The sequence below is a fragment of the Acinonyx jubatus genome, chromosome E3 (genome assembly GCF_027475565.1).
Source record: "Acinonyx jubatus isolate Ajub_Pintada_27869175 chromosome E3, VMU_Ajub_asm_v1.0, whole genome shotgun sequence".
Classification (NCBI taxonomy): Eukaryota; Metazoa; Chordata; class Mammalia; order Carnivora; family Felidae; genus Acinonyx; species Acinonyx jubatus.
Window position 1 is genome coordinate 17,901,740 of NC_069398.1, and position 24,695 is coordinate 17,926,434.

The 24,695-nt window shown below is 53.2% G+C and overlaps 2 protein-coding genes across 6 annotated transcripts; both read right to left on the minus strand.

The window, feature by feature from the left end:
- Positions 1-1,880: 1,880 nt before the first annotated feature.
- LAT (linker for activation of T cells) lies at positions 1,881-7,428 on the minus strand. 2 transcript variants are annotated; one of them, XM_053213140.1, is made up of 13 exons: positions 7,001-7,428; positions 6,579-6,672; positions 6,409-6,436; positions 6,251-6,285; positions 5,898-5,985; positions 5,700-5,764; positions 5,577-5,606; positions 5,432-5,492; positions 5,252-5,346; positions 3,576-3,638; positions 3,386-3,448; positions 3,195-3,275; positions 1,881-3,068 (listed from the first exon to the last, which is right to left on the minus strand). In XM_053213140.1, the coding sequence occupies exons 1-12, from the start codon at positions 7,421-7,423 to the stop codon at positions 3,202-3,204; spliced, it is 1,119 nt and encodes a 372-aa protein (XP_053069115.1). In that variant the 5' UTR covers positions 7,424-7,428; the 3' UTR covers positions 1,881-3,068; positions 3,195-3,201. The 2 variants fall into 2 exon arrangements, with proteins under 2 accessions (XP_053069115.1, XP_026906941.1); XM_027051140.2 differs by having other exon boundaries at positions 5,432-5,606.
- A 150-nt stretch (positions 7,429-7,578) lies between these two features.
- On the minus strand, positions 7,579-15,724 carry SPNS1 (SPNS lysolipid transporter 1, lysophospholipid). 4 transcript variants are annotated; one of them, XM_027051132.2, is made up of 13 exons: positions 15,568-15,724; positions 15,009-15,300; positions 14,848-14,913; positions 12,867-13,003; positions 11,603-11,754; positions 11,431-11,497; positions 10,475-10,620; positions 10,019-10,174; positions 9,538-9,727; positions 9,086-9,151; positions 8,723-8,821; positions 8,217-8,388; positions 7,579-7,926 (listed from the first exon to the last, which is right to left on the minus strand). In XM_027051132.2, the coding sequence occupies exons 2-13, from the start codon at positions 15,247-15,249 to the stop codon at positions 7,832-7,834; spliced, it is 1,587 nt and encodes a 528-aa protein (XP_026906933.1). In that variant the 5' UTR covers positions 15,250-15,300; positions 15,568-15,724; the 3' UTR covers positions 7,579-7,831. The 4 variants fall into 4 exon arrangements, with proteins under 4 accessions (XP_026906933.1, XP_026906935.1, XP_026906934.1 ...); XM_027051134.2 differs by having other exon boundaries at positions 15,009-15,217; positions 15,568-15,715; XM_027051133.2 differs by having other exon boundaries at positions 15,009-15,316; positions 15,568-15,711.
- Positions 15,725-24,695: the final 8,971 nt, after the last annotated feature.

Below are 24,695 nucleotides of genomic sequence, written 5' to 3' on the forward strand. Positions count from 1 at the left end.
GGATGTCTCCTGAGCCATGAACTTATTAACGCGCATTTTGTCTCTGCAACGGAGCGTGAGACAACTTTTCCCAGGCTCTCCCGACCACAGAATTCTTTCCTGAGAAGCTGCTCCCAGGACTCATGGGCCACATGGTGCATTTTGGGGAAAACAACACCGAACACCACGAAGAGCCCAAGGTCCCGTGGCAGTCACCGTCAATGCCTTGTACGAGAAAAAAAAAAAAATTATTTCTGCTCCCAGCTTCCATCCGCAGGGATTCTTTCTACCGGCCACCCCAGTGGGCAAAGATACCCCAGCCCCAGCCCCATAGATCTCATTGCATTGACTCTGTCCTGGCTGGCTCGTCGACCGGTGGAAGCAAAGCCATGTAATCTCGCTGGTCCAAGAGGCAAAAATGGGAAGCTGCTTAGTTAGTGCTTCAGGGAATGCCCCTACCCCCAATCCACCAAGGCAAGGACTGGAGTCACCTTGGACGTCCCCATGCCTCCCAGCACAACCTGTCACCACGCCCCTTGCTTCGGCCTCCCAAACATCTCATTCCACCACCCCTCTCCATTGCCCCTGCCACTTCTTCGGCTAGCCCACCACCACTTCTCATGCAACAGCCTCCCCACCGCCCCCCACCTCAGGGCCTTTGCACATGCTGCTGCTAAGGCCTGGAACTCACCCGCCTTGGCATAGACCGACCAGCAATTCTCAGCCCGCTTACTGTCTCTTAAAGCTGCCCTATCCTCCCGCCCTGACTTATTCCCTCCTTGGGCCTCGGTCTCTCTTATTACAAAATCGCTTAGATATGCAAACACTTCAGAGAATCCTGTCCCAAACACTTGTGTACCCAACTCCGCTTAAGAATAAGACCTTACACTTATCACGGAGGCCTTCCCGAATGCCTCCCCGACCCTTCCCCGCGCTCGGCCGCACGGTTGCCTCTCTCCTGAACTTGGGTGTTCCTCGTTGCTTTGCCCATTTTTGCACACGCTGTGTATCCCTGAACCATATATTTCGGTTTTCATGTTTCCAACTTTCTATATACAAATAAAAGAACTTGTTTTCTGGTTCTCACTCCATATTCTCTTGGTGATATATATCTGCGCTGACTGGTGTTGCCCCGATGCACTCATTTTCACCTGCTGGGAAGCGTCCGTGCTGTGACTGGGCTACAAGCCCTGTCCATTCTCCTGGTCACGGCCCCTACCGTTGCCAGCTGTTGGCCATTGCAAGGCTGCCCCGAGCCCCAGGTGCCCGCCCCTGAGCCCATGTGCCAGCTGCTCTGGGTTTATACCCGAGAGTTTGCTAGATAAAGGGACACACCATCTTCAGCCTTACTGATGTTGCTAGATCGTTCTCCAGGGTGCTTGCACCAGCATACCTTTGTGATAAACTTTCTGTTCCTTGGCCCAGGCACAAAGGTGCCTCTTCTCGTCTATTTCCTCCAGATAAACTCTCCCTGTTGACATCCAGCCTGTCCAACGCGCTCTCTAAGCCTCCCTCCCCCATTTCTCCAATCGGGCCTCTCACAAGCTTCCCTTGTAGAGCAGCCAACACTTTGCACAACACCCAGAGCAAGGACATTGGCAGCAGTGACTCCAGAGGCCAACAGCCCCAGATCGAATCCCAGACTTGTCACTTTGGCTGTGTGCCTTTGGGCAAATCCCTTCTCCTCTCTGGGCCTGCTTCCTCACCTGCGAATGGGGATACCCACAGTAACTGACCACAGGGGAACGGCAGCGATCGAATGAGGGAAGCATGGAAACATGGCGCATGCTTGAAGGGAAGCTGTCACTATTGCCTTTGGAGCCGACAAAGGACGCCAACAACTGTGTGCATCACTCAAGGCTACTTTGGCGTGTGCAACAGAAATCCCAAGTCAAGCCGGGTGAAGACAACGGGTAATTTATTGGCCCATGTAACTGGGAAGTCTGAGGGGGGTGTCTCGCTTCAGATGTGACTGGACCCAGAGATTCTGACACCCTGTCCACCTCGAGGCCATTCTCTCCTCCACGTGGACTTCGTTCTTGGGCAGGCTCGCCAAGTAGCGCCAGGAATATATTCTTCCAGTTTACCAACTGCCATGGAGCAAAAAGAGCTTCTCCTTCCGGTCACTTCCGGCCCAAGTCCCAGGGCTGGTCCTCGGTGGCCCAGATTACGTCACGTGCCCAGACCAGAGCCAATCACAATGACCAGGGCGTCCACCAGAAGGTGCTCGAAGTCTGGTTCTCGGAAGAGCGCTATCAGAAGCATCTGGTAGTTTCTCTGAAATGCAGACTCTCGGGCCCCATCCCAGACCTACTCATTCGGAATCTGCATTTTAGCAAGACCCCCCGGTGAGTCATCTGCACACCCGAGTCCGAAAAGGCTGCATCGCACATTACCTTTCAGTTGCTTGGGGTCAAGTCCACCCCCTTGCTCTAAAGATGGAGAAAATGAGGGCCGGCAGGAAGCAGTCTTGCTCTCGAAGGTCACTCTGCACCCAAGGTTCCCATGCCCTGCCCTCCCATCATCCCAGCCATCGTCTGCCGTGGGTCCGGTGGACTATCGCGTTGGGGGAGATGCATCGAAGCCTCGAAGCCCAGAAGGCCCAGTCTGGGTCGGACTTGCCTCACGCCGAAGCGCCGTGCCCCAGGCACCATTTGGTCACTCCCGACGGCTGGTGAGGACCCTCAGGAGCACGGCGGCCCAGGGAAGATGGAGACCCCCAGACACACACACACACACGTGCGTGCACACAGCTCCCACACGGGCGCCCAGGCAAGCCCACCCTCACTCGGACTCCCCCCCACGGGCCCCCCAAAGGCAAGAGCGCTACAGACCACACCAGCCTTTATTCTACCGCCGAATAGGGCCGGGGCCAGGGTAGCTCATTCTCAGGCTGCGTCAGAAGGTGCAGAGTGTTGGGGGCACACAGACTGGACCCCAAAGTGACAATAAGTTAGGGGGGAGATTCTCAGGCTGTTCTCAGGCTGCAGTCAGGGTGGGGTGCCTAGTAGGGCCCCCCAGAGCCACTGCCAGCTGCCCAGCTCGGCACTCCCGAGCAAGGCTGGTTCGAGGACAGGCATGGCCTCGCGCTGAAACAACAGGACAGGGAGAGGGAGGGGTTGCAATGTCAGGAGGTCAGTGGGGGTCCGAGGGGTCCCCGAAGGAGTCGGAGGATAGGGCTGAGGGGCCGCGGAAGGGTGGGCAGGGCCTCTCACCGGACCCTCAGTTAAGCCCCTGCAGATTCTCATAATCTGGAGCTCCCTCTTCCTCGTCGTCGTTCTGGGAGCTCAGGATGGCTGGAAGGGGAAACAGATCAGTCTGAAGCTCACAGACCATCCCTCCTGCCCCGGGCACATTACCTTTCACGTTACCCCAAGCTCCTGCCACCTCCCATCCCAGCACACACCAGGCTCGGTCCTAGCCACGGGTGGCAGCTCCTGGGACACATTCACGTACTCCCGGCTCCCATCTGCGGGGACAGATCAGAAGGGGGGACGGCCACGTGGAGGGTGAGAGAACAGGACACTCAGAAAGAGGGCCACAGCAGGTGAGGGTGGGGGAGGGAAGGGGGACCCTAGGGGGCACCGGCCACTCACCCAGAGACACGTCTGCACTCTCCTCGCTCTCGGGGACGTTCACGTAATCCTCCCCCGACTCCACTGCAGGAGAAGCAGGGCCCCCGGCACTGTCACCCAGAGCCCCGAGCACAGACCCCAGAGGCCGCCCCGCAGCCAGCCCCAGAGGGTCCCACAGAGGCCCTGGTGATGGAGAGAAGTAGGGCAACGTGCCCAGAGCGGATGAGAGGGAGTGGAAGTGTGGGGGAGGACAGACAGCACGTCGGCCAGGCTGGGGGCAGGGGCAGAGAGCAGCTCGGAACCATGGCGCTGGGTGGCACGTGTGAGACAACGCTTGTGGGGTGCCGAGTCTGAGGTGCTGTCGCCCCACTGGCCCCGTCGGCCAGGCCTGCCCTGACCCCCACTCCCATCCTGGTGTCTTCCAGCACCTGGAGCCATCGGCACCATCTTGCCCTTTTTTATTTACTTAAAGTAGGCTCCCCACCAAGCACGGAGCCCAACGTGGGGCTTGAACTCACGACCCCGAGATCAAGACCTGAGACGGGATCAAGAGTCGGACGCCTAAGTGACTGAGCCACCCGGGTGCCTCCCACCTATCTTGTTCCTCCACGCTGACTTGTTTCTCCACGAGGCCGTGGACGAGGCAGGCTTTGGAGCCAGAGAGCCCAGGTGCAAACCCAGCTCCCACACTGACAGTCGTGTAACCTCACACAAGCTACCTAGCCTCTCTGTTCTCGGTGTTCTCTGGCCTCGGTGTTCTCATCTGTAGAATAGGGTGAGGGGCGGCACCCACCTCCCAGGAGCGCCGTGAGAACTAAAGCCGAGAATATCTGAACGGGGCCACCAAGTGTCTATGAGATACGTGATCCCTCCTGTCGTACAGTCAGGACAACAGAGGTGCAGGAAGGGAAGAGATGGGCTCAAGAGCACCTGGGGATCCTGAGGTTTAATGAGTTAATACACAAAATGCTCTCAGAAAGGCACGTAGTAGGTCCCTGACAAGCTGAGCTCCTTTATCATGAGACTACCTCGTGAGCTGTTTTATCAGAGGCACCCAGTAAACACGGCGAGTAAGTGAGGGATGGAGGAATAAATGAGCTCAGGGGAGGTGGGGAGTTGGGAATCGAGCTCGCTCACGAAGTCAGGGTGTAGAAGGAATGGCCCGGAACAGGTACGGAAAGTGAGGAGAGCGACAGAAAATGGAAGATCACCAAACATGGAAGGAAGCCTCTAACAGGCAACGTGAGACGAACACGAAGGGAGAAAAGCAGCTCAAAGGAAACCAAAATGATGCCGGAAGCAGAAGAAAACTTCCAAAAAACCCTCAAAGAAGACAATCTATAATCAATATCTTTAGAAATGTACAAGATAGTATTGTCTCTGTGAAACAAGAACAGAAGGCTATGAAAAAGGAACACCAAGAAAAGAGCTTTCAGATAAGAGACAAAAGAACAGAGTCTCAAAGAATAGTGAAGTTGGAGAAATCTCACAGACGATAAAAGGGAAAGACAAAGAAATAGAAAAGAGGATAGAAAAAGTAAGGAAACCAGCAGATCAGAGTGGAAGTCCGCCCTGAGGGACAGGTGTTCTAGAAAGAGAAGAGAGAGAATGCAGAGGGGCAGCAAGCATCAAAGAAATAACAGGAGAGGGAAGAGCAGACGGGCCGCAACGCAGAGTGTCAGAAATGGCCAACTCACTGGAGAAGGCGCTGTCTCGGAGGCCGGGGTTGCTGGGCGCGGGAGCCGGTGGGACAGCAGTGCCTGTTGCTGGCGTGCTGTCAGGAAGCACCTCCCTGAGGACAAGTCAAGGGGCAGGTGAGTAAGGACCCCCAGCTGGAGCTCCCACCCTCCCCCCCCCCCCCCGACCTGGCCACTCACAAGTAGCCCTCGTTGGGATAATCCTCCTCCTCATCTTCATCGTCGTCCTCACAGGCGGGCTCTGAGGTAACGACACAGCGATCAGCAGGGCCCAGCCCAGGCCCCAGCCTCCCTGCAACCAGGGCACCTGGGGCCCCAGACGCACCCTCGTTCTCGTAGCTCGCCACACTGTTGGCTTCAGAGAGAGAGCAAGAGGGAGGCTGAGTCAGCTCACACGGGGTCTATCCTCTGCCCAGCCCCAGCCCCCTGAGCCCTGCTCCACACTTACCACCATCTGAGTCCTGCCGGGAAGATGGCATGCGGTGGGAGCCCCCAGGGGGCTGTGGGGACCTCCTGGGAGTCAAAGGTCAGAAGTCATGCTGAGATGGGGCACTGGACCAAGAGGGGTTGCAACAGGGAAAGAGATCCCCAATCCTCAGAGGCGAGGGGGTAAAAAGGGGGATTTGGAGGGGAGGATGCTACTCACGGGATGGGAAGCAGGTCCGGCTGGCTCAAGGGTGGGTAGGAGGTAACAGGAGGATAGGAGGTGGCTGGTGTCCAGGTGGCGAGTGTGGCTGAGGACACGAGACCAAGCTCAAGGAACGACTCCAGACATTTTGCCCCCACACTCATCGAGGCCTCAAAGGGCAGGCGAATTCTGTGAACCCCCTGGGCCCTGCACCAGCCTGAGGACACCCATCTCCCTTCCTATCCCCAGCTCAGATCAAAGCCATGTGGGCAGCCACCGTGGGGGGGAACCTGAACAGAGGCACGCTTTCTCTCACACGCCAGGGGACCCCCTCCCCTACACCCGAGGGAGAGGACCCTCCATGTACTCACGAGGGCGTTTGATCACGATGCTACTTGGGGCCAAGCTGGCAGGAGAGACACAGATAGGTAAGGGGCAGGAGAGACCCCAGCTCCCATCCCAGTCCCCTCCCCTCCCCGGGGCCACACAGGGCACTGAGGGAGCCACCTAGGGTCGACGGGCAACTCACCTGTCAGAGGCCGTATTGTCATAGGAGCCTGGGGAAGAGAAGCCAGTAAGGCAGGAAGCGGGGTGAAGAGGGGAGAGGCTGGGAGTACGGGGCTCAGGTCTCGCGTGCAAGCAGAGTTCGGGACAGTCGGGATGGAGTGAGAGGTAGAGGAGGGCCGAGCCCCCACTCACCTGGCAGCTCTCGGCACCGCACGCACAGCACCACAGCCAGCAGCGGCAGCAGCAGGAGGCCCAGCACGTAGGGGATCAGGACGACCGCCTCCATCTGCGGGAGAGAGCTTGCACCAGGCCCGGCTGCCCGCCGCACACCCCCTCAAGGGCCGAGCCGCGGTGGGGTGAGGGCCAGGCCAGCAGGGGTGCGGGAGCCGGGTGGGCACAGCCTGGAAGCCCGACGGGGGAGTGGGGGTGGGGGGCAAGCGCGCCCTCCTTGGGGACTCACTGGCCCCTTCCCCTTTCTGGGCTGAGTAGGGGGGGGGGCGGGTCAGCGCCGACCGTGCAAGACCCCTGCTCCCTGCGCAGTCCGGCCAGGGTCCGGGCTGGAGTCTGGGGCACCCGTCACCCGGCGGCGCGGCCCCTGCGCGCCCCAGCCCTACCTGCCGCTCGGCTAGGCGCCTGCTTCTCCTCAGCGCCTGCCCGCCTGTGGCAGGAAGCTGTGGTGAGCCCGGGCGAGGGCAGGAAATCATCGGGCTCAGCCAGCTGCACCCGCCCCCTTCCCACCCCCACCCAGCCAGTGGGGAGGGGGAGGCGGAGGCCCGCGGGGCCACCCACAGGCCCTCGAGAGGGGTCTGCTGGCCCCCAGGACGCAGAGCAAGCCCTACCAGGGGAAGAAGGGCAAGACGTGGACAGGCCAGCCCACAGCCACGGCCTCCACAGCCGTGGCTCAAGGAGGCAGCCAGGAGGGAGGCCCTGCCCCTGGGAGCTGAGGGGGCACAGGGCAGTGCCCACCCCACCTCACCCTGGCCGGCCTGCCAAGAGGGGCGGGCTCTAGGGGAACCACGGTTCTGACTCACGGTCATACTGAGCTCGCTCACCCCACACTGCTGCTCGCCAGGCCCCGGAGAGCAGGGATTTGCCTAAGGTCCCCACAGGAGTGACCCTCTAGCCCTGGGAGTCCTGGGGTCTGCCAGCCAGAGATACTACCGCCCAGAGAGACTCGAGCAGGCACTTGGGGTCTGACTACAAATTTTATTCAGTTACAAATAGCACCAAGCCCCTGGGGCTGCTCCAGGAGAGAGGAAGGCCCCTCCTGGACCCACCGCCCCCCTGCCCCGACCGACCGCTGCCTGTGTAGTGTATGGGAGCTGGAACGCGGCCCGAGGCCGTTCCTAGAAGCTGGGCCAGTCCAAGGGTTCAGGCCCGGGCACCTTCTGGGGCGGGCCCAGGGCCAGCTGGGATAGGGATGCGCGCTGGCGAGCGACGGCCCCTCAGATGAGCACGCTGGACACGGGGACGCGGGTGGAGCGGCCTCGCCGGGGTACCACGATCCGGTCATCTGTGGGCCCTGCCTCACGCAGCAGACCTGCCAAGGGAGGGGTCGGAGCCAGGGCTGGATGGACGGAAAGACACAAAGCCAGGGAGGGGACAGACGGGCGGTGGGAGGTGGACACGGGGCGGCAGGGCCACCAGCGCTGCGGGCACAGTGGAGCGTCAGCTCGTTGGACAGCCGGACCCAAAGCAGGATGGGGGAAGAACCGTGGGCTGAGAGAAGCCAGGGACACAGGTCCGGGCAGACGGGCGGACGGACAAGCGCGGGGTATCATGAAGTTGGGCAAGGAGTCAGGGATGGACAAAGGGAAGGCCCCCACTGACCCTGCACGTGCAGCTGAGCCTGCCGGCGGTCACCCTCAATGAAGATGGCAGTGCCCAGGAAGGCTGCCCCGCCCAGAGCCCCGACGAAGGCGCAGAGCATGAGGGACAACTGCAGGGCTCGGAACTCGGACAAGAAGGAGGGGGGCCAGCTCCGGCGGAGGCGGTCGGAGATCTGCAGGGAGACGAGAAAGGAGAGCCAAGAGAGCGAGTCACGGACAGGGAGCCCCCAGACTGCGGAAGAACAAAGGAGTCGGGAGCTGGCAAAGAAGGGTGGTCTGGAGAACCAAGGAAAGCCCCGTGGCCTCGCTGCACAATCTTCCAAAACGAAGTCCTGCCCGCCTGGCTGAGGCTCCGAGGTGAGGGGCGCCGGGCGCAGAGCACACGAACATCCAACTGGGTCAGACCTTGTAAGTCAGCTCGAGCTGAGGCCAAGAGCTGCCAGCCAGTGCCAGGAACGCAGGGTCCCCCGATCCCCACCCCGGGTCCAGCCAAGGGGCGGTGCTCACCAGGCCAACGAGGTAGGGGCTCCCAGCATCGCCCAGAAGGTGGGACAGCACGATCTGGAAGGCCTCGGCAGTGGACCGTCGCGTGGGGATCACCACATACTGGGGAGAAGGGGGGTGGGAGGCAGAGGGCAAGGACAGGGTCAAGGCTCAGTCTAGGCTGAGGTCAAAGGTGAACCCCAGCCCTGAGGTGTGAGTGGGGTGAGTGCCCAGACTCCAGGCCCATCTGGGGCTGACTCTGAATTCAGTCTGGGGCTGGGTTTTGAAGAAGGGGTGAAGGCCACAATTAAGGCAAGTGAGGCCTCTGCCCCCACTCCTTGCTCCCAACAGCCTCTGGGCTAATCCTGCAGTGGCCTGTCTACTCACCAACAGAATGTCAGCCACGACGGCCCAGTTCATGGACAGCAGCGTCTCTCCAATAAAGATGAAAATCTGGGGGGGGGGGGGGGGGGATTGGAAGCGGGGAGATGGAGGAGGGTAGGGGGGGTTGGTCTCGTCGCAACAAGAGCAAACACATGACCCTGGACCAGGCCCGCGTACTAACTCATTCAACTTAATCCTTGAGACACCCCTGTGAGACAAAGCTCTTATTCCCATTTTACAGATGCTAAGACTGAGCACAGAGAGGTTAACTCACTTGCCTAATGTCACACAGCTGGGAAGAGCCAGAGTTGAGGTCCAAAACCAGGCCTTCTGGTTCAAGTGGTCTCTGAACCACTATGCTGATGAACCCCAGTCCTGCCCCAGCAGAGGCACCGTCCCACCGTCCCACCACCCCAGACCCACAACACCCCTTTTGACACCTGCTGGCTACTCACATAGGTGGCCACGATGCTACCACGAGCACAGGCAAGGGACAGGAAGAGGAAGGGCGCGGAGCCCAAGAGGCCAGCAGCACAGACCAGTGGGTCAGCCCGGGGGTTGGAACGGCGGAGGCGGCGGCTGATCTCCACGCCCAGGCCCACACCCAGGACCCCGGTCAGGCAGGTGATGAGCCCAAAGATGAGGCTGGGGGCAGGGGGAGGGACATGGGAGCCAGTCCCTCTGCCTGCAAAGCCCCCTCGCCTCGCCCCCACCGCCTGGAGAAGATGCTCCATCCCAGCCGCCCTGACCCCAGGTCTATCCAGGTACTCTATGGTTCACGGAGCTCTGAGAGGAAGGCATTATCCTACCATCGGTTTCCTCCGCCAGGAAAACTGAGACTGGGAGAAGAAGTAGCCTGATCCTGAATCAATGACTCTCTCCGCTCCATCCCCTGCCACCTGCAGGCCACCCCTAGCCTAGCCCCCATCTGGGTACCTGTCAGAGGAAGAGCAGGAGTCTCCAGGAAGGCAGGGTGGGGTCTCCCCTAAGACCACACGGGAACGCAGCAAGAATGCAGGAGCCCAAAGAGCCAGGGAGCCCGTGACGAAGGCCACAGCAGTGAAGCCAAGGGAAGAGAGGATGAAACTAGGACTGAAGACAGGTGGGAAGAAGGAACTCAGACTCCACTGAGGTGCCAGGGTAGGGGACTTCTACTCTCTCTCCCCGGCTTACTTTTAAAGTAAGGTTAGGAGACGGGTGTGGAAGCTGTCTTGGCGCCCAGGATCTGGGCCTGTAATTCAAGCATCTGCCACAAGGGGGCAGTGGTGACCTGGCTTTGGGGGAGGGCCAGCTGGCAGAAAACAAAGACCATGCTCCTGTAAATCTCAGAACAGATACGGAGGCCTCCCTGGGGGGGCCTCAGATGTTGGGTTAGAATGGAACTAAACTCACTTCCTTGCCAGAGCCCTCAGATCTGCCCACCATGAGGTGGGGTTCAGGGGTGGTGAGTCTGAGTGGCGTTCCACAGCTCCCCGTGGCGGCTCCCGGACTACCAGGAACAGCAGCAGAACAGCCACCACTCCTAGACCTGGTGTCACCTGGGGAAAGAGTGGGCTTCAGGACAGGCACAGACAGGCAGGGACACCTCCACACCCCTGGGATGGGAGAAAGTGAGGGTGTGTGAAGGCAACTCAGGCCCCAAGACCTCAAACACCCAGTAAGCCACATGCTCAAGGAAGCTGAACGTGCGTTTGGAGGGCAGAGCAACTGCCACTAGGGGCCCCCTGCTTCTGCAAGCCTAACTGCTCCCTCTTTGGTAACAGCACCCCAGTTTCCTTTTGGGAAACTACTCCCCCCACTTCTCTCAGTCCATGTGGTTCAAACAGGGCAGGGCTTATAACCCAGACTTGGCCGACAAGAGTGGTGTGAACCTCCCTGGCCTCGGTGATTGTTTCAGTGGCAGGCACGTGACCCCTGCTCATCTAATCAGACACCATCCAGGACTTAGTGCTCAAGGATCCAGGGTGGCGAGGTTTCTAAATGGGAAGATAAATGCGTGGAGCTTTCACTTGCTTGAGAATGAAATTAACACAGAGGAAAAGCAGCACTGAGAAAAAGGATGATCAAATTCCTAGGACGGAGTGGGAGTCCTGGATCCAGCTTTACCTGACGCTCACCCTGGGGCTTTCCACTATGAGAGCCAATAGAGCCTCATCCGGGAGCTTACAGTTTTACAGTGAGCTGCTACCACCCACAACCAAGAGTTCTGTCTGCACATGGCTTCCCACAGGCTTGACAGAGTGAGCGCTGCCTTAAAAGGCGGTGGGGGGGGGGGGATGTCTGAAGGTAGGAAAGGGAGAAGCAGTGACAATGTCGCTGACCTTCCCCCAGGCTGTGTCCAAACTCACCCGCAGAGCCCAGTGCCAGTCCCCGGCCATATCTTTCACTTTGGAGCCTGCAATGTAACCCAGACCACTGGGGAAAGGGGATGGGAGAGGAGAGGGGATAGCCGGTCAGCCGTGCCCCCACGCCAGGCCCTCCTGCCTCCCGTGCTCCCCCCCAGGCCCCAGGCCCACGCACCTGCCCACCGGGATGGCAAAGTAGAACACACTAAGCATCCGACTCCGCTGGTCTGCCACGAAGAGGTCGGCGATGAGGGTGGGCGCGATAGTGGAGTAACTGGCCTCCCCGACCCCCACCAGGCCCCGGGTCAGGAGGAGGAGCCAGAATTGCTGGGGAACGAAACATGGGGGAGGTGGCACCCCGCCTTCACCAGCTGGCTCGGGAGAGGTGGCGGGGATGGTGGGCGAGGCCTGAGCTGGACAGACCTGAGCTTGAATCCTGGCTCCACTACGTACTAGCTGTGACTTTGGGAAAGCAACTTAACCTCTCTGAGCCTCAGTTTCCTCATCTGAAAAGGGGGAAAACAATAACTTGCTCACACAACTATCACCAGGACGGGACGATACAAGTTTTATTCAATATCTCGTGCCCCGACAGGTGTAGAACAAATCTTACTTTCTACCATCCAAGACACTCCAATCGTGAATAACGATCTGAGGCGGAAGTTTATTCGTCTATCAAAGACACCCGAAGCTAAGGACAGGGCATGATCACCCAAGGAGAGTATGCAGTACCCGGGGCTGAGGACAGAGTTCCAGGGGCAGAGAGGAAGAACAGACAGAAGGGATTTCAAAGGAGCAAAGGAGTAACAGCCAAGGAGGCGGGAAGAAAACCACAAGAGTGGCATCACAGAAGTTAGGAGAGAGTTTCCGGAAGGAGGAAGTGAGTCAATAGAGCCAGAGGCTCCCAGGAGATCTAGCAAGAGCAGGATTAGGAAGCAGGAGCTACATTTAGCAACCAAAAGGTTTCTGTCACTTTGGCAATGGAGTGGTGGGGGCAGGTTGGCCGGCAGTGTTCCGGGGTGAGTGGGAGGAGAGGAAGTGCAAGCAAAGTGAGAGCCTCTCCCTGTCTGCTCCTTCACCCAGGATGGAGCTCGGTCAAGGGGACCTTGTGGGCAGTCTGACTCAGAAGAGGAAGACAGAGGACAGACAGTCCAGGTAAGGTCTTTCCCATGGTATAGAAGCGGGAGTGTTTAAGTGTGGAGCGTAAGCAGTCAATGGTTAGGGGGAAAGGGGATGACAGAAGAATGTTCTAGAAGAAAGGGGAAGTAGATGGGGTGGGCAGATTAACTCAGGCAAGCAGGGAGGAGAAGACGGCCTGGACCAAGGAAACTGCATAAGTTCCCCAGGCCCAGTCTGCAACGACCCCAAAGAATGGCAGCAAAGACTGATGGGTGGGGGGTGGGGGTGGGGCAGAAACAGGAGCCAGCATGGGGCCTCACCTCTCTGGGGATGAAGGACGACCCCAGTGTCACCAGGGACCAGAAGGCAATGCCCCCGCACATGAGATACTTCCGATTGTACCTGTCACCCAGGTAGCCAAACACAGGTGCCAACACCATGTAACTGGAAATGAACACTGAGGAGAAGCAGAGAGTCACAGCCCAGCCCCGGTACCCCTTCCCCACCCCGACCCCAGCTCAGGGAGAGCAAGGGGGCTCAGGAATAACTCCCAACCCTGAAACTATCAGTGCTTCCTGCCAGAGAAGTCCAGGCCCCTCTTTGACATCTTTCAAACCTTCCACTGTAGAATGGATGGCCCAGCTGACTCCCATCCAGCCAAGAGCAAAATCCACTCTCCACACCATGGCCCACGATCTGATCTAACCCCTCCCTACCTCTCCAACCTCATGCTCATCCACTTTCCCTTCTCTGCATCCCAATGGCCCAACTGCCAAGCTCAATACCGTCTTAGGACCTTTGGCACCCACTGTCCTCTCTACTGGGAACGTTTCTCCACTCGCCTGAGCTTCACAGAACCTTTAGGCTCCAGCTCAGACATCTTCCCAACCCCCACATATCCAATCTCTCTTGATCACAGTCACTCTGTTTTCTTTTACAAAATAATCCTACAGAAAATGACCTCGTTATCAGCTCAGGTTTTTCAGGACGGTGGCCTGCTCATTCCCAGTAGAATGTCAGCTCCGTGAAGTCAAGGACCTTGCCTATAATGACTACTCCTGTGTTTCCACCGTGGAACACATGGCATTGCATAAAAAAGGTGCTCATTAACATGTGTTGAACGAAAAAGCGAATGGAGCGGACAAAGACTTGCTTCTTCTCTAACTTGACAATTTAAAGCTTTGCAGACCTTGGCCTATGATCCTGTTCTCATTCCTCTAGACTTTGCCTTAAATACTTCTCAGTCCTTACTGGCCTGGAGTGGAGCAAAGAACCCTTCGAGGTCTTGTTTCAAACTCCTCTCCTCTCATTTGTGTGACTCTGGGCAAGGCCGAATTCTCTAAGCCTCAGTTTCCCTATAAAAACATAGCGACTACTACCTGCTTCTTCTATAAAATAATACCACCACCTGTTCTTTGACTGATGGAAGGATTAAGAGACAATGGGTCTAAAAGGTCTTGGGCAAGTTCTGTGTATGCTATCAGCCTCTTCCTCCAGGGCCTGGCACAGAGTAAGCGCTCAGAAATGTTTGAGAAACGAAGGAAGGGGAAAAGGAAGGAAAGGAGGATCTGGCCTTGGCTTTGCCTCTCCCACAACGTTCTGAGCAAGTAAAACTCAACTCTCCCCATTCCAGACACCGCCTTCCATCCCTATCTTTCGGTGCCTACCATCCTCCAGACACGGCACCATGCACTTTACAGCGTTAATTATCGCATCTGATTCTCACATTAGCCCTCTGAGGTGTTCTGGGTTGCTACTCTTTCCTTCTCACCAAGGAAAAGTAAGGCTTAGAGAGGTTGAGGGCCTTGCCTACCATCACACTAAGTGGAAAGCTGAGATTTAAACCCAGGTCTGTCTTAACCATTACACTAAACTGCCTTTTAAAATGTGGTGTTCTGGGGCGCCTGGGTGGCTTGGTCAGTTAAGCGTCCGACTTCGGCTCAGGTCATGATCTCATGGTCCGTGAGTTCGAGCCCCACGTCGGGCTCTGTGCTGACCGCTCAGAGCCTGGAGCCTGTTTCAGATTCTGTGTCTCCCTCTCTCTCTGCCCCTCCCCTGTTCATGCTCTGTCTCTCTCTGTCTCAAAAATAAATAAACGTTAAAAAAAAATTAAAAAATAAAATAAAATAAAATGTAGTGTTCTAACTGAACAGGGCAACCCACAGAGAAATAAAGACCATCTCCTCCTCTAAGTCTGGCTTCTCTACCTCTATTAAGGCCCCAGGCATGCCGGCATGTAACCCCATTTGGGGCAGAAAAGGAAGAAAAGCTGCCGTGTGCCCAGGAAGGGCCTCCACTCACCGGTCTGGATGAGGCCGGAGCTGCTGTCTCCGATGTTGAAGAACTGCTCAATGTCTGGAAGGACGCCTGCAAAGAAGACTCGAGATGGGCTCGACGAGGCAGCCCCACCTTCGGGACCCCCTTCCCTTCCCCCAGTCTGACTTCCTCCCAGAAGTCAGTACCAGCCACGGTGAAGCGGTCCATGTAGTTGAGGAGGTTGATGTAGCACAGCACCGCCACTATGAGAGCCGAATGGCCCGGAGACAAGCCGGTGATATGCTGCAGCCCCTCGCGGTCCGGGACCTCGGGATCCTCGGACTTCGAGTTCCCCATGGACCCCGGTAACCCCGGGGTGCCGGGCACCGGCCCGTCGTCCGTGTCATCCGCCTGGCTGAGGAAGGGCGCGGTGTCGGACCCGGACATGGTCCCGGGGGGCCTCGCCCGCCCGCGCTCCGGTCCCACCGACGATCCCACCTGCGAGGGGAGGAGGCTGGAGAAAAGAGGATGGAGGGAACCCAGGCGAGGGAGGGGCGCCCAGAGACCGACAGGCGCTTGCCCGAAAGCACAAAGCGCGGCTGGGATGGAAGCCAGGCCCTGCCTGTCATGCCTCCCCGTTCCGGCAGACGCAGCGCGCGGAGAGGACGAGTGGAACGCGAGTGACGTCGGGGACGGGAGCAGGCTGAGGAGGGCCCGACCCCCCCACCCCCCCACCCCCCCGCCCAGGCTGAAGCCACCCCTCACCCCTGTTAGGAGCCCACTGCAATCGCTGTCGCTCAGCCCCGCCGCTGCACCACGGCCGCCGCCATGTTGTCCCGGAGCCGGTCATGTGACGCTGGAGCCGGGGGGCCAACTCCACCTCCCGCGGGCCCTGGACACGTGACCGCCGCCGGACTACAGAAGCCCGGCAGTAGACCGTGCTCGCCTCTCCAGCTTCTCCGCCTGCTCCCCCGTCACGTGACTGCCGGCCGGTCGCCTGGGTAACCCGGGAAGGCCCCGGACCCGCGCCGCACCGGATGCGTTCCCCCAGGGAGTCGCAGCGAACCGCTGAAGTCGCCCAACCCTCGGAATCTCGGCTTCCTTATCTGCAGCTCCCACCGGGCACACTTCTTATCAAACGAGATGAAACGAGATCATGGAATCTTAAAATGTTCTGGAAGTAGCTTATCTCTAGAAATCCCAACGATCAGTTCCCAGCCTCGGCAATTAGTCCGGTTGGAGCTTCATACATACTCAGGAAGTGTGGAAGGAATGTTGAAAGTTGAACACCGCCCCCTCCCCTCCCCCCAACCCCCCCACCCCGCCACCCGCCCCATCCCCGGCCCTATCTTTTGAATTCCCCACGCCAGCTGTCTGTAAACTCCTGAGCTTCCTTGGTAGACACTGAAAGAAGCGTCCCAGACCCTTAAGCGCCCGTCTTCATCTGGTTTTCTTCACCTTCAACCAAGACTGAAGCCCTTGCGCCCTCTGGTGGTCTCATCTGGGATTCTCCTAGCTGCTCTACTGGACTCAAAGACCAGAGCCCTGGCACCGAAGGATAGCTTGGCATGGTTCTTCGGTGCCCCCAGCCTCAGTCTCCAAGTTACAGTAATAAATGTACACTCGATGTAAAATTAATATAGTTCCATGCAAATGTAGCTTCAAGACCTGTCTTCCAAGCTGACCTCTAAGCTCTTGTGAAATTCTAGAGTCTCATGGGCAGAGCATGGGGTCCCCAAGAGGTCTTATCAGAAACCATTTGACCAAAACCAGCAGAAGACAGGAAATCATAAAGATTAGAGCAGAAATCAATGCTACAGAAACCAAAAAATCCCAGGACAGATCAATGAAACCAGAAGCCGGTTCTTTGAAAGAATTAACAAAATTGATAAACCACTAGCCACTTTGATCAAAAAGGAAAGGACCCAAATAAATAAAATCAAGAAGGAGAGAGGAGAGATCACAACCAACACAGCAGAAATAAGAACAAGAATAAAAGAATATTATGAGCACACCAGTAAAATGGGCAATCTGGAAGAACTGAAAAAATTCCTAGAAACATATAAACTATCAAAACTGAAACAGGAAGAAATAGAAAGTTTGAACAGATCCATAACAGTAAAGGAATCAAATTAGTAATCAAAAATCTCCCAAAAAAACAAGAGTCCAGCACCAGATGGCTTTCCGGGAGAATTCTACCAAACATTTAAAGAAGAGTTAACACCTATTCTCTTGAAACTGTTCCAACAAACAGAAATGAAAGGAAAACTTCCAAACTGTTCCCATTAAGCCAACATTACCTGGATTCTAAAACCAACAGAGACCCCACTACAGAGGAGAACTATAGACCAATTTCCCTGATGAACATGGAAGCAAAAATCCTCAACAGGATATTAGCCAACCGGATCCAACAATACATTTAAAAAAATTATTCACCACGGCCAAGTGGGATTTATGCCTGGGATGCAGGGCTGGTTCAATATCCGCAAAACAATCAATGTGATGCATCACATCAATAAAAGAAAGGACAAGAACCACATGACCCTCTCAATAGATGCAGAGAAAGCATTTGACAAAATATAGCATCCCTTCTTGATTAAAAAAAAAAAACCCTCAAGAAAGTAGGGATAGAAGGATCATACCTTGAGATCTAAAAGCCATATGTGAAAGACACAACACTAATATCATCCTCAATACGGAAAAACTGAGAGCTTTCCCCCTAAGGTCAGGAACAAGACAGGGATGTCCACTCTCACCACTGTTATTCAACACAGTATTGGAAGTCTTAGCCTCAGCAATCAGACAACACGAAGAAATAAAAGACATCCCAAGGTCCCAAGACTGGGACCTCAGTCTTTGTAGATGACATGATACTCTATATGGAAAACCCAAAACATTCACCAAAAAGCTGCTAGACCTGATCCTTCAATTCAGCAAAGTTGCAGGATATAAAATTAATACACAGAAATCGGTTGCATTCCTATACACCAACAATGAAGCAACAGAAAGAGAAATCAAGGAATCAATCCCATTTACAATTGCACCAAAAAGCATACCTAGGAATAAACCTAACCAAGCAGGTAAAAATCTATACACTGAAAACTATAGAAAGCTTATGAAAGACATTGAAGAAGACACCAAAAAATGGAAAAATATTCCAAGCTCCTGGATAGGAGGAAAAAATATTGTTAAAATGTTGATACTACCCAAAGCAATCTACATATTCAATGCAATCCCTATCAAAGTAACACCAGCATTCCTCACAGAGCTAGAACAAACAATCCTAAAATTTGTATGGAACCAGAAAAGACCCCGAATAGCCAAAGCAATCTTGAAAAAGAAAACCAAAACAGGAGGCATCACAATCCCGGACTTCAAGCTGTACTACAAAGCTTAATCATCAAGACAGTATGGTACTGGCACAAAAACAGACACTCAGATCAATGGAACAGAATAGAGAACCCAGAAATGGACCCACAATCAGATGGCCAACTAATCTTTGAAAAAGCAGGAAAGAATAGCCAATGGAATAAAGACAGTCTTTTCCGCAAGTGGTGCTGGGAAAACTGGATGGCGACGTGCAGAAAAATGAACCTGGACCACTTTCTTACACCAGACATAAAAATAAACTCAACATGGATGAAAGACCTCAATGTAAAACAGGAAGCCATCAAAATCCTTGAGGAGAAAGCAGGCAAAAACCTTTCGGACCGTGGCCACAGCAACTTCTTACTCAACATGTCTCCAGAGGCAAGGGAAACAAAAGCAAAAATGAACTACTGGGACCTCATCAAAATAAAAGGCTTCTGCACGGCGAAGGAAACAGTCTGCAAAACTAAAAGGCAACCGACAGAATGGGAGAAGATATTTGCAAATGACATATCAGATAAAGGGTGAGTATCCAAAATCTATAAAGAACTTATCAAACTCAACACCCAAAAAACAAATAATCCAGAGAAGAAATGGGCAAAAGACATGGATAGACACTTCTCCAGAGAAGACATCCAGATGGCCAACCGACACATGAAAAAATGCTCACCATCACTCATCATCAGGGAAATACAAATCAAAACCACAATGAGATACCACCTCACATCTGTCATAATGTTGCCATTAACAACTCAGGCAACAACAGATGTTGGCGAGGATGCGGAGACAGAGGATCTCTTTCGCATTGCTGGTGGGAATGCAAACTGGTGCAGCCACTCTGGAAAACAGTATGGAGGCTCCTCAAAAAATTAAAAACCTATGACCCAGCCATTGCACTACTAGGTATTTATCCAAGAGATACAGGTAGGCTGTTTCGAAGGGACACATGCACCCCAATGTTTATAGCAGCATATCAACAATAGCCAAAGTATGGAAAGAGCCCAAATGTCCATCGATGGATGAATGGATAAAGAAGATGTGGTGTACACACACACACACACACACACACACACACACACACACACACACACAGTGGAGTATTACTCGGCAATCAAAAAGAATGAAATCTTGCCATTTGCAACTATGTGGATGGAACTAGAGGGTATTGTGCTAAGCGAAATTAGTCAGAGAAAGACAAATATCATATGACTTCACTCATATGAGGACTTTAAGATACAAAACAGATGAACATAAGGGAAGGGAAGCAAAAATAATATAAAAACAGGGAGGGGGAAAAACATAAGAGACTCTTAAACAGAGGGTTACTGGAGGGGTTGTGAGGGGGGGATTGGCTAAATGGGTAAGGGGCATTAAGGAATCTACTCCTGAAATCATTGTTGCACTATATGCTAACTAATTTGGATGTAAATTAAAAATAAATAAATAAATAAATAAATTTAAAAAAAGAAAAAATAGGTCACTGAGACAAAAATGAAAATATTAGGCATAAATGCTGATTTATAATAATTAAAATAGCTTTATTATTCTAATTGAAAAAAAAAAGGAAAAGAAAACATTTGAGGCAAGGGGCGCCTAGGTGACTCACTCAGTTAAGCATTGGACGCTTGATTTCGGCTCAGGTCATGATCTTCAGGTTGGGAGGGGGTTGAGCCCTGCATAGGGCTCTGTGCTGACAGCACAGAACCTGCTTGGGATTCTTCTCTGCCCCTTCCCTCCTTGTGCTCTCTCTCTAAATAAATAAATAAACTTAAAGAAGAAGAAGAAGAAGAAGAAGAAGAAGAAGAAGAAGAAGAAACCATTTGAGTCACGAATACCCTTCACTTGTGACACCCCATGAGATGTTTCATGTTTTATAACCTTAAGCCTGGTCTCCCCTGAGGGTCTAAGGGAAAGAAAGAGATAGAAAGGAACTTCCGATTGTGGTCCCTGAATTTACTCAACAAACCATTACTATGTTCCTGGCAGTATGCCAGGCGTCAGACAATGCAGATTGAGTCCCTACCCTCAGGAGGCTGATCTGGAGGAGACAGATATCCATACATATGTAAAATTGCACCTGTGAAAAGGCAAGCCACAGTTTGAAAGAGAATATTTGCAAAGCACGCATCTGACAAGGGACGTATACCTCGATATATAAACAACTCTTAAAACTAAAGAGAATAACACAATTTTTAAAATGGGCAATAGATTTCTACAGACTTTCACAAGAGATACATGAATGGCCAACAAGTATATGACATTGTTAGTCATTATGGAAAATACAAATTAAGACCACAATATCACTATGTGAGAATAGCTTTTTAAAAAAAGAAAAACTGATCACACCAGGTACTGGAAATGATATGGAGCAACTAAGACCCTCACACGGTACTTGTACGAATGCAAATAGTACAGCTACTTTAGAAAACCGGCAGTTTCCTTCAAAATTAAACACACATTTGCCCATTACTCCACTCCTAGGTATCATTGGAGATGATCACCTAGGGGAATTGAAAACATGCCGCTACAAAACACCCTGTATGCAAATATACATAAGAAGCATTACTGGGGCCCCTGGGTGGCTCAGTCGGTTGAGCGTCTGTCTCTTGATTTTGGCTTGGGTCACCATCTTGTGGTTGTGGGATGGAGCCCCACGTTGGGCTCCGCGCCGGGTATGGAGCCTGCTGAGGATTCTCTCTCTCTCTCCCTCTCTCTCTCTGCCCCTCCCCCCACCTCAAAATAAATAAACATTTTTTTAAAAGAATCATTATTCATAATAGCCTCCAGAATGAAAAAGCCCCGAGTGTCCACCAACAGGTGACATTCATACAATGGGGTCAGGGGGAGGGGATTATGCAAATGGCCTGAGGAACCATTTCCGGGCCGTGTACATCTACTAAGACTCATGAACTTTACAGTTCAAGTGAGTGAATGGTTAGGCATGTAAATTAAACTCCAATAAAGTTAAAAATTATTTTATTTTAATTTTTTTCTTACATTCATTTATTTTTGATAGAGACACAGCACAAGAGGGGGAGGGGCAGAGAGAGAAGGAGACACAGAATCCGAAGCAGGTTCCAGGCTCCAAGCTGTCAGCACACAGCCCGACGTGGGGCTCGAACTCACAAAACCGCGAGATCATGCCCTGAGCCGAAGTCGGACGCTCAACCGACTGAGCCACCCAGGCGCCCCTAAAAATTATTTTTAAAAAAGCCCGTGATCCAAATACAGTACCACTGGACATTAATGAAAATAAAACTTTTCGGTTATAAAGGGAAATATCTTTATGCTAATTGTTTTTGCCAAATGGAAAAAAACATTGTGCTCATCTCTGGGCTCAGGCTTTTTCAATCTGATGGATTTCTGGAATAAAATTACTTTTAGGTCAGATAAATAAACATGTCTGTACAGGTCTATTGGTTTAAACTGGAGCCCAACTTTTTGCTCTACCTGATTTGGAAACTGGTCTGGAAAATATATGTGGAATTTCTTGGGGGAAAAAAAAGTTCACCTATGACAAGTGCCACAAAAAAATGACATCTGGGGGCACCTGGGTGGCTCAGTCAGTTAAGCGTCTGACTCTTGGTTTCGGCTCAGGTCATGATCTCACAGTTTGTGGGTTCAAGCCCTGCGTTGGGCTCCAAGCTGACAGCACGGAGCCTGCTTGGGATTCTCTCTCTCCCTCTCTCTCTTCCCCTCTCCTCAAATAAATAAATAAGTAAACTAAATAATAAATAAATAAACAATAAATGAAATAAAATAAAATAAAATAAAATAAAATAAAATAAAATAAAATAAAATAAAATAAAATAAAATAACAAAGACAGGTGTATGGGTATGACAAGGACTTGATAACAGGGGCATTTGACCTGGTCAGGGAGGTTGAGAGTCTTGCTGAGGAAGTGATCCTTGAGCTCAGATACGGGGGAGCGGCAAACACTGACTTCCTAAGAGGGGAGAAAAAACAGTTCCAGGCAGTGGAAAGCTTGTGCAAAGGCCACAGAAGGAAGCATAAGGGACACCAGAATCTGAAAGGAGGGCAGCGTGGAGGACAGTGAGGGGAGGGAGGCCGGCCAGGGAGCAGACAGGGGCCAGGCTGGGCCTGGGGCCTAGGACATTTAAAATTGGATTTGCATTTAAGATCCTTCATTTTAAAATTGGATTTGCATTTAAGATCCTTCTGGCTACACTGGCTACACTGTCCTTGGGTTGGAGGGGGCCAAAGGGGCGGCAGAACTTGTCAGGCGGCTGCAGCAGGAGACCGGGCTGTAGGCCTCTGTGGGATGGAGGGAAGTGAGTCGCTCTTAGCCACCTAGGGCAGCTGTGGGTGACGGAGAGGATACGGGGGTTAAGAGGTGTCCAGAGTGACACGGGTTTCTGGCTCATGCGATGAGGAAGTTGTTCATTCAACAAACATTTGTCAGGTAACTACTAGGCATCAGACACCAAGCTAGGGATGTTTGAGAAGAACAAGATAGGGTATTTATTTTCAAGGAGCTTACAGTCTAGCACCGGAGAAAGAGATCGATGGGCAGGAAGAGTCCGCTGAGCCAGACCCCTGTTCCGGACTGAGGTGGGGACACACAGAGGACATGGCCAGTCCCATGGCGGTGGGGGGGGGGGGTAGGCTTCTGGAAGAAATGGCAGGGGTGGGGAGATGGGAGGCTGTGAGGCTATAGAAAAAAAAAGCAAAACAGCATCCTGCTACCCCAAGTGTGGCCAGCACGGCCACAACCCCTAGGAGCTCGTTAGAACGGCAACATCTCGGGCCGCACCCCAGAACTGCTGACGCCACGTCTGTTTCCACAAGCTTCCCAGCTCACTTGTGTGCAGGTTCCAGCGTGAGCAGCACGGGTCTTGTCATAGATCAGGCCCACCTGGCCTTCCATCTGGCTCTGCGCCCGGTGGCTGTGAGGTTTGGGGCGGGTTCACTAATCTGTGCTTCTGTTTCTCTTCTGGAGAATGGGAATAATACCACCACCTACCTCCTAGGTGCTCTTTGGATGAATGAGGTCACAAAAAGTACCAAGCTTCGCATGTGACACCGAGTAAGGGCCTACTACAATTTTGAAGGTGTTTTTTTAAAAAAATTTGCTAACGTTTATTTATTTTTGAGAGAGACAGAGCGTGAGCAGGGGAGGGGCAGAGAGAGAGACAGAAATCCGAAGCAGGCTGCAGGCTCTGAGCTGTCAGAGCCCTGAGCTGTCGGGGCTCGAACTCATGAGCCGAAGTCGGGTGCCTAACTGACTAAGCCACCCAGGCACCCCAGTTTTGAAGGTTTTTCATCAGGAGAGTGTTGTGTTTTTTTTTGTTTTTTGGTTTTTTTTTTAATGTTTATTTTTGAGAGAGAGACAAAGCATGAACTGGGGAGGGACAGAGAGAGAGGGAGACACAGAATCCGAAGTAGGCTCCAGGCTCGGAGCTGTCGGCACAGAGCCCAATGTGGAGCCTGAACTCATGAACTGCAAGGTCTTGCCCTGAGCCGAAGTCAGAAGCTTAACCTACTGAGCCACCCAGGCACCCCTGTTTGTTGGCTTTGTTTTGGGTTTTTTTCGGGAGAGTTCAGAAAGACCACCTGACAGGCCACCTGGCTGGCTCAGTGGGAAGAGCATGGGACTCTTGATATTGGGGTTGTAAGTTCAAGCCTCACACTGGGTGCAGAGATCAGTCTTTAAAAAATCTTTAAAAAAAAGAAAAGAAAATAGGGGTGCCAGTTTGGCTCAGTTGGTGGAGGGTGTGACTCTTGATCTCCGGATTGTGAGTTAGAGACCCATGTTGGGTGTAAGAGATCACTTAAAAATAAAATCCTTAAGGGATACCTAGGTGGCTGATTGGTTAGGTGTCTGACTTCGGCTCAGGTCATGATCTTAAGGTCTGTGGGTCTGTGGGTTCGAGCCCCATATGGGGCTCTGTGCTGAAAGCTCAGAATCTGGAGCCTGCTTTAGATTCTGTGTCTCCGTCTCTCTGCTTCTCCCCAGCTTATACTCTCTCTCTCTCAATAATAAATAAACTTTTAAAAATTATTTTAAAAAATAATAAATAAAATCCATAAAAATAAATAACATTTTAGTATATGTGCTGCCGAAGCGAGCACAGAATAAATAACATTTTAAAATAAAATAAAATGACCACCTGAGAAGTGATCAATCCCTTTGAGCAAAAGGATGAATAACCTCTCAACATAGAAGAAACGCAAATTCTTTTAAAATAAGTAGTCTTTCCCATCTCCTCCCCCGATTCAGGGCTGGGGAAGAAGAAACCGGAATCTTCTGGCACTTGCTAATGGATTTATAAAGAGGTCCAGTCACTGTGGTCAGCAACCTGGCACTGCTGAAGAGAGAGACCAGTGACCGGTGACTCTACTCCTGGAGAGAAGCCTGAGAAAGATCTCAGCCAGGGACCCCAACAGGCTCACTACAAAGTTGCAATGGCAACATCCTGGGGTTGGAACTGGGCTGGGTTACCAGAGACAGAAGTCCTCAAATAGCAGTGAATTAGGCAGGACGGAAGTAGCTCCCCCTCCC